Source organism: Rutidosis leptorrhynchoides, chromosome 7 (assembly GCF_046630445.1).
Source record: "Rutidosis leptorrhynchoides isolate AG116_Rl617_1_P2 chromosome 7, CSIRO_AGI_Rlap_v1, whole genome shotgun sequence".
NCBI lineage: Eukaryota > Viridiplantae > Streptophyta > Magnoliopsida > Asterales > Asteraceae > Rutidosis > Rutidosis leptorrhynchoides.
The window spans coordinates 108,606,052-108,614,668 of record NC_092339.1 but is presented as its reverse complement, the minus strand read 5'-3'; the positions used below and the strand labels follow the sequence as shown (position 1 = coordinate 108,614,668).

Genomic DNA, 8,617 nt, shown 5'->3' with positions numbered 1-8,617 from the left:
TTAATAACCTCGATAAAATTAATAAATTGTCCGATCCCAACTTGGGACCAGTATAAAATTGGACACCATTCGATAAAATAATAAGATAATAATTTTTTTGAAATCCCAATGTACATATAGTGGTCCCAGCGAAACTATAAATTAATAATTACTAAAATATTCTAAAATTTTAGAATTTTCTAGTAAAAAGTTAATCTATAGTGATCGATCTAGATGTGATTTTAAAATTTATCACTAGACATTTTATGGTGATCAATCCAGATTTATGTACATTGAACTTGACAAGTTCTTTTACGTGTGAATGTACAGTTCTTTTACGTGTGAATGTACATACATGAGAATTTTGAAGGTCCTTGTTTATGTTTTATTCAAATAGGTAAAGTGAACGGACATAGTAATTTTGAATGTCGATGCATTATTTTGAGAGTTGCTCACAAATATAAGCCAATTTTTTTAATTAATAATTTATTAATTTATCGATATAATAATATCTCGCTAAATTAATAAAATATCTCGGTCCCAACATTATTAATTTATAGAGGTTTTACTATACAAATATCTCATTATTGATATAAATAGTCATATATATTTGTACTCAATAGCGCTTTTCGTATGTCATGAGGAGGGATAACTTTTAAAAGTAATCCCTCCGTCAATTCAATAAGTCCAATTTTTATTTTGGAATGTCTCAAATTAATAGTTTACTTTGTATTTCAATTAATTAAAAGAAGTTGTAGTGGAGAAAGATATTTTATTGGTGTAGAATAGAGTTAGTGGAAGTTTTTATTTGGGGACTATTAAAATTAGGACGGAGGGAGTATATTAGTAGGTGAGAGTAAATGATTTTAGTCTGTATATTGGTTGACTACTACTTCACAACAATTAACAATTTAACAATATTATTATAACATAAACATCAAAAAACAAAGATAATTCTACATTGTGTTTATATTTTTTGAGAAAAAATGTAATAACATGAATAAAGGATTGGAAAATCAAAAAGTAGAAATCAATACAAAAGAAATCAAACACAAGTCCTAACCAAACTAAACAAACATATTCAAACGACCTTACCAACGGGGTAAGAACACATTTAGCTATGATACAAAGCAAGACTAAAGCTATAACATATGAGAAACATATAATATTTAACAATATACTGAAAGTAAAGAGAAATAGAAACACAAATCATGTACTTAATGTTCATTCTTGACTAGCTTGAGTAGAGCATTCCCAGCGCGCCATGATCATATATGATGTCCTTATATGTATCTTGATTCTGCAGTTCCATGCGAAACTGTTAAAAGTATTTACAGTATATAAAGATAGAACAAAAATAAGACATGTGTTCACAAACTTACTCCATTACTCTAAAAAGAGAAGACGTACGTTTTCAGGGAATGTGATTTAAACTTGCACGCCACTTGTCAATGAATGGCAAGTCATCTTGATCCACTGATTCTGGAAGTGTGCGACGTTGTAAGATAGTGATTATCTCTGTAATCTCACCAAGAAGTTGGGCTGCAGCACGAACACTCACCTCCCTTTTCTCGATTGCATTTGTGTGACATTTCATTACTATGACTTGGGGTAAGTTGGTGAGACAAGCCGCCAGTATGTCAGAGATCATTGATGATATTCGTGCAAATAGATCCTCATGGCTAGTGTGGTCTATGTTAGTGTTGTACGAATGTATGATCGTTTCGGTGATACGATACATTGAATTGGCAGAAATAGACGTGTAAGTATCTGTACTTTTGACCTCCCTTATAGCTGTATTCTTCCACAGATGGAGAACTTGTGTTGTTGAACAAGGTGATGCCAAGTTATATCCTAACCTGTTGTGGTCTTGCACAACTTGCCACCATAAAGTTCTAGCCGCTTTTTTGATACTTACGTAGTCATCTGTGGCATTAAGGTTTTCTTCCACCAGTGCAACATATGCAAGACCTTCACTGACACCTCTTAGCAACCTGTCCACCTTGTTTTTTTGGATGTAAGGAATAGAAATGGCGATGGTTGTCAGGGTTACCAACGATAAACTCCAGGAACTGCGATATTCTGTTGTCAGTAAACTCGGAATATGATGGTTATCATAGTTTCCAACTCCTCCAAAACCGCTAGATTCGTTTATAAGCATTTTTAGATTGTTGGGCTGTTTCTTTTGAACCTTTTGAATAAAGCGGTTTAGGGATTGGGATATTCGTTTTAGTGTTGTCTCAGCAAACTCCATATCAGGTTGAAGTCGCAAAACATATTTGGTACGATCTTCAATTTCTTCCACCTGATTAGGCTCATCTATAGTATAAATATCTGACACACTATGCTTGGGCATTATCCGCTCCAAACATGGTAAACAAAATGAGATGCAAACCACTAAGATAACCGGAAAAAGTGCACAAAACTTACACCATATCACAACAGACTTCTGAATTAGTATACAAATTTTAAGAATCAGTATTTTCAAATTCTGAACGACAATCTTGTATTTGCGGGTATGGAATGGGTACAGAGTACTACTCTGTTTCAAATCATATAATGTTTTGATCCAGTAGTTCTCTACTCCGAAGTATAAGATATGATTCGAAAATGCGGACAATTTAAAGCTTAACGGTGTTAAACATCTACATAATGGGGCAATTGAGCCTAATAAGACACCAAAGAGTTGTACTATGAGAATCACTACCATTGACCACTTATAATCCGACTTGTTATCGCGTAGATGATATATTAAATCTCTCATATAATTAAACGTTGAGAAAATAATAATCAAACATGTTACCCCAGAAGCAGAGCTTGTAGGAGAGCAAGCTGCCATGAAGTGGGGGCTACCAGTTTCTGGCATGGTCCAACAGTTACGGACATGCTGCTTTAGCTTCTCAACATTTAATGTTTCTCTTCGTTGGTCCATTAAACTTGAATTATAAACGTGTTTGTATTTCGATTCTAGTATTTGTTTAGATTCTAGAATTGCTAAAGCTGAACATGTATGTATCATGAACAACTTTAGTAAATAAATGACAAAAAAACTTGCTGGTGGAAGTTTCTGGTGTCGTTTAGGAAGAAGGCCCGTGCCCATCTGAATGCAAACATTCACAACCAAGGTAATTACAAGAACACCCAGACCGATGATATTTGAAACAAGTGATTTGTTGTCCATGGTTGCTAGAGATGGCAATAAGTTAGCCATCATGGTGCACATAAACGCCATACTTCCATACTTAATGTTCTGGTCCACAACCCCTGGCATTACATTACTTATATCCATGGGCAGCTTCATTGCGACAGCTATTAGAGTGAGAGAAGCAGCATTCAGAGTAAAATATTTGTTTGGAAACCACAGTTTTCGGTTTCGTACACCATGTACTAAATCTGCCACCATTGCCAGGATGCATAACACAGATGCTGACGCGACAAACAGCCCAATCCACGGCATAGGTTTGTTGAACCTGTCTTGCTGACTTAACAGGTTTATGGACCAATTGTAATTCTCCAAGGAAGATGTCAAATTTTCTGGAATGTTACTGTATGACTTGAGTTGGTTTACAAGCTGGAGATACGCATCTGTTTGATTGGAACCCATTATTATGTTTCTCTTTGGGAAGGAATTAGTGATTTTGGATAAATAAATGTGAGAGTGGAATATGGTGTAAATTAATGCTGAAGGTAGGATTGGTATTTTTCTTCAAATAAATGTGACTTGTATTTGTTGAACGTAAACAAGGATTGACCTTGGTGACCAAATATATAGAAGGAATTTAAAGGATCTGTGGAAGAAAGAAGACTGAAAGTCCATGAAACTTGATTTCTTATTTTATTTTATTTTTTTATTTTATTTATTTATTTTAATTTTAATTTTTTTTTTTTTTTTTTTTTTTTTTTTTTTTTTTTTTGTAACAAGTGGTTGTAATGATCTAATTGACGGTCTCCATGTATTTGGTTGATTATTGATAAAATCTTCTATGGAGTCCCACAAGTTTAATGAAAATACTGATCAGTTTCGCTGTTTTACCTTCCATCCTTGCAATTTCCTAGAAAGTAATATTAGCTAAGGGAGCCGAAAACACTATTATATATATATATATATATATATATATATATATATATATATATATATATATATATATATATTTTTCCCCGAAAAGCAAATTATTATTAAACTCGAAAACTAAGCAAACGCCTAGTCCGGGAATACAGGAGGTTTAAAGCTGGACCATTACAAACATTTTGGGAGTACAGCTAAAACTAAAGTTGCAAAGAATGCAACAAATACAACTAACTAGATACAGTAAGTTAATGGATTAGAAATCCAATCAAGCCATTCCTTCTTATCTTTGACTCGAGAGGAGATCCATTCGAACGATTTCAATTGTATATCCATTAGTGCGGTTGGTCCCGTAACATCTATTCTAGAAAACACTATTATCCAATGAGAGGTTATCGTTACACTCTATTTTAGTCCATACACACTATATTTTAGTCCATACACACTAACTTATTATTATACCCTTACCTACCTTAAAATAATGTAACTTCAACTAGATAGATTAACCTATGAGCATAATTATAAATTTTATGATAAAAAATGTGTACGGATCAAAAATTGGTGTGTGAAATCACCCCCTTATGTCTTATAGGAAAAATCATCGAAGCATCTAGGAAAATGCAATTAACGAATTGATTGATGAAAGCAAATGATATAGATATCATATAAAATATAACTGGACGTGCTTATTTGATTAATTTCTGAACTCAAACAGTACACCTACTGCACTTATTCGATTTAATCCAAAAATACGAATTCAAAGCTAAATATATACAAACAACTATAAATAGTCTATCTGTTATTATAGAATAGAAACTAACTTAATACCACAAACCCACTAGCCAATTAAACATAACTAACACAAAACACCAATTAAAACTAGACTTATACTAACAGTACTTAAGATTATTACTTATTATTAATCTAAACTTTTAACCAAACTTGTAAGTTTTAACCATGCCCATTTAACATAACATGACATAACCGATTACTCTAACAGAGAAGACATTTTCATGGAATGTGATTTAAACTTGCACGCCACTTGTCAATGAATGGTAAGTCATCTTGATCCAATGATTCTGGAAGTGCGCGACCTTGTAAGATAGTGATTATCTCTGTAGTCTCGTAAAGAAGTTGGGCTGCAGCACGGACACTGGCTTCCCTTTTCTCGATTTCACTTGTGTGACATTTCATTACTATGACTTGGGGTAAGTTGGTGAGACAAGCTGCAAGTATGTCAGAGATCATTGATGATAATTGCTTAAATAGTTCCTCATGGCTAGTGTTGTCTCTGCCATTGTTATACGAACTTAAGATCGTTTCGGAGATACGATACATTGATTTGGCAGAAATAGATTTGCAGATATCAGTTGTAGTTTCGACCTCCTTTTTAGCTGTATCCTTGAACCTCTGAAGAATTTGTGATGTTGAATCCCGTTTAGGAGCAAGTTTTTGCAACTTATATCCTAACCACTTGTGGCCGTTCACAACTTCCAGCCATAAACTTCTAGCAGCTTTTTTGATATCTTTGATATTTCTGTTGTTGTCGTCCTTGGAATTAAGTACAACATATGCGAGACCTTCATTCACACCTCTTAGCAATCTCTCCACCATGTAGTTTTGGATATTTGCGTGGTCATCCGAGGCATTATTAAGGCATTCTTCTACAAGTGCAACATATGCGAGACCTTCACTCACACCTCTTAGCAACCTGTCCACCGTTTCTTTTTGGATGTTAGGAAGAGAAACGGCGATGGCTGTCAGGGTAACCAGCGGTAAACTCCAGGAACTGGGATGTTCTTCTGTTGTTGTTGTTGTCAGTAAACTCGGAATATGATGGTGGTTGTTATCATACTTTCCAACTCCTTGAAAACCTCTAGATTCCATTATAAGCTTTGTTAGATAGTTGGGCCGTTTCTTTTCAACCTTTTGAATAAAGTGTTTTAGTGATTGGTCTATTCGTTTGAGTGTTATCTCAGCAAGCTCCGTATCATCATGAAGTTGCAAAACATAATCTCTAAGATCTTCATTTTCATTCATCCGAGGTTCATTTTTCCAGTTCAAACAACGTAAAACATGTGAGACACAAACCACTAAGATAGCTGACCAACATGCTAGAATCTTGCACGTTATCACAACCCCCATCTGAAATACAATACAAAAGTCAAGAAAGAGAATTTTCAATTTGTGAATGACAATCTTGTGATGGAAAGGGTATGCAGTGCCACTCTGCTTCAAATCGTGTAACGTTTTAGTCCAGTACCTCTCTACTCTGATAAGATTCTGAAAAAAATTTGTGGACTTAAAGCTTATACCCGTAAGAGATCTACAAAATGGGGCAATAGTGCCTAATATGACACCTATAAGTTGTACAATTTCAATCACTACCATTGACCACTTATAATCCGATTTGTAGTCCCATATATGTTTTTTTGTTTTAAGCATAAGAGTGATAATTAGGACAGTATTAGAAAAACACAATACCCCAGAAGCAGAGCTTGTAGGTAAGCAAGCTGCCATGAATTGGGGGCTACCTGTTTCTGCGATGGTCCAATATTTACCGACATGTTGCTTTAGCTTCTGAACATCCAATGTTCCTTGTTGTTGGTCTATTAAATTTAAAATTGATTCATGAACTTTTTTGTACTTCCATTCTAATATCAGTTTAAATGTTACAATCGCCAAAGCTGAACATGTCTGTATCATAAGTAACAATAGTAACGTACCCACATAACCATATGCAAAGATAATAATATCAATGCCGGTTTTGTTTGCCTTTAATGGATTTTTTATAAAACCAACAATAGATCGTTGATCAATACGTAGAAGGCGCGTTCCAATCTGAATGCATACATTCACAACCACAGTAATTACCAGAATACCCAGACCAATCATATTTGACACAAGTGATTTGTTGTCCATGGTTGCTAGAGATGGCAGTAAGTTAGCCATCATGGTGCTCATAAAGACCAAACTTATAAGCTTTACATTCTGGTCCACAACACCTGGCATTATACTACTTAGATCCACAGGTAACTTCATTGCGACAGCTATTACAGTGAGAGAAGCAGCATTCAGAGTGAAATATTTGTTTGGAAACCACAGTTTTCCATTTCGCACACCATGTATTAAATCTGCCACCATTGCCAGGATGCATAACATAGATGCTGTGGCGACATACAGCCCAATCCATGGCATAGGCTTGCTGAACCTGTCTTGCTGACTTAACACGTTTATGGACGAATTGTAATTCCCTAAGGAAGATGTCAAATTTTCTGGAATGTTACTATATGACTTGAGTTGGTTTACAAGTTGGAGATACGCATCTGTTTCATTGGAACCCATTATTATCATGTTTGTTTCTTATGGGGAAGAAGATAATGATAATGATATGTGATAAAGTATTGTGTGGAATATGGTGCAAGTTTATGCTGAGGGTAGGATTGGTATTTTTCTTCACAAAGACTTAAAACGTTGACTTGTATTTGTAAGACTAAAGTCAATGAAATATGTTTTTTTAATATAATAAGTGGTTGAAATGATCTAAATTGACGGTGTCCATATATTTGGTTCATTGTTGATAATATCTTTGTGGAGTGGAGTCCCACAAGTGAAAAAAATTACTTAGATTTTTTAACGGGATTATCACCAAAATGCCCTTTTTTTTAAGCTTGTTGACTGACAGCCCTAAAAAAAAAAGTTTGACAATTTGCCCTCGCAAGGCGCAAGACACCTTGCGTCCTTGCGACCTTGCGTCTTTGCGACCTTGCGACGTTGCGACCTTGCGTGTTTCAGTAAAAGAACTAGTTAAATGATCAGTTTGCGTTCACTGTTCCCACACACATACGCAAACTCCTCTCTGGTGCCCTTTCGCTCGTCATTCGCAAGATCGTTATCAAGCTTTCTTACATTCTCCAAACACTCGCAAATCACTCGCAAAATCTTCATCATCATCCTCACGTCATCCTCCTCACATCTTCATCGTTACTAGATCTTCTTCATCCTTCTATCTTCGATCTTCCCGAGTACAAGCGAGCTTCTACGCCACCAACATCATCGAATCACCATCATCGTTCACTATGTCTCAAGAACAGGTTAGATTTCTTAGATCTATGTTATATTATTCGATCTACTTCATAGTTCTTAGATTTATGTGCTAAAACAAAGTTTTTGCACTCTTTGCACGCAAACTGTTCGAAAAAATGTGTCAACGAAATTTGTTTGTATTTTGTGTTTTTGATTGTATATTATTGAGATTGCGTACGATACCCGGAAATTTTTGCTAGATTCAAGTTGTGTAACTCTGTTGCTATGTAGACGCAAGACAATCCTTGCGTCCTTGCGTATGCCTTACAATGTACGCAAGGTGATATTTGCGACCTTACGTTTGCCATAAGGTTACCTTTGCATGTGCACACAAGGTAATCCTTGCGTCCTTGCGTCTTGATCATATGTTACGCAAGGTTAACCTTGCGTCTTGCACATCGGTTACGCAAGGTTAACCTTGCGTCCTTGGGTCCTTGCGGCCTTGTACGCAATCTCTGTCTTGCGTGCTTGCGTCTATGTGATTTT

The 8,617-nt window shown here is 35.4% G+C and overlaps 2 protein-coding genes across 2 annotated transcripts; both read right to left on the bottom strand.

The window, feature by feature from the left end:
- Nucleotides 1–1,040: 1,040 nt before the first annotated feature.
- LOC139857965 (uncharacterized) lies at nt 1,041–3,702 on the bottom strand. Its single transcript, XM_071846813.1, has 2 exons — nt 1,362–3,702; nt 1,041–1,279 (listed from the first exon to the last, which is right to left on the bottom strand). The coding sequence occupies exon 1, from the start codon at nt 3,581–3,583 to the stop codon at nt 1,394–1,396; it is 2,190 nt and encodes a 729-aa protein (XP_071702914.1). The 5' UTR covers nt 3,584–3,702; the 3' UTR covers nt 1,041–1,279; nt 1,362–1,393.
- A 1,054-nt stretch (nt 3,703–4,756) lies between these two features.
- LOC139857485 (uncharacterized) lies at nt 4,757–7,421 on the bottom strand. The gene is made up of 2 exons (XM_071846258.1): nt 6,530–7,421; nt 4,757–6,190 (listed from the first exon to the last, which is right to left on the bottom strand). Exons 1-2 carry the CDS (start codon nt 7,397–7,399, stop codon nt 5,057–5,059), a joined length of 2,004 nt encoding a protein of 667 aa, XP_071702359.1. The 5' UTR covers nt 7,400–7,421; the 3' UTR covers nt 4,757–5,056.
- Between the last annotated feature and the right edge of the window lie 1,196 nt (nt 7,422–8,617).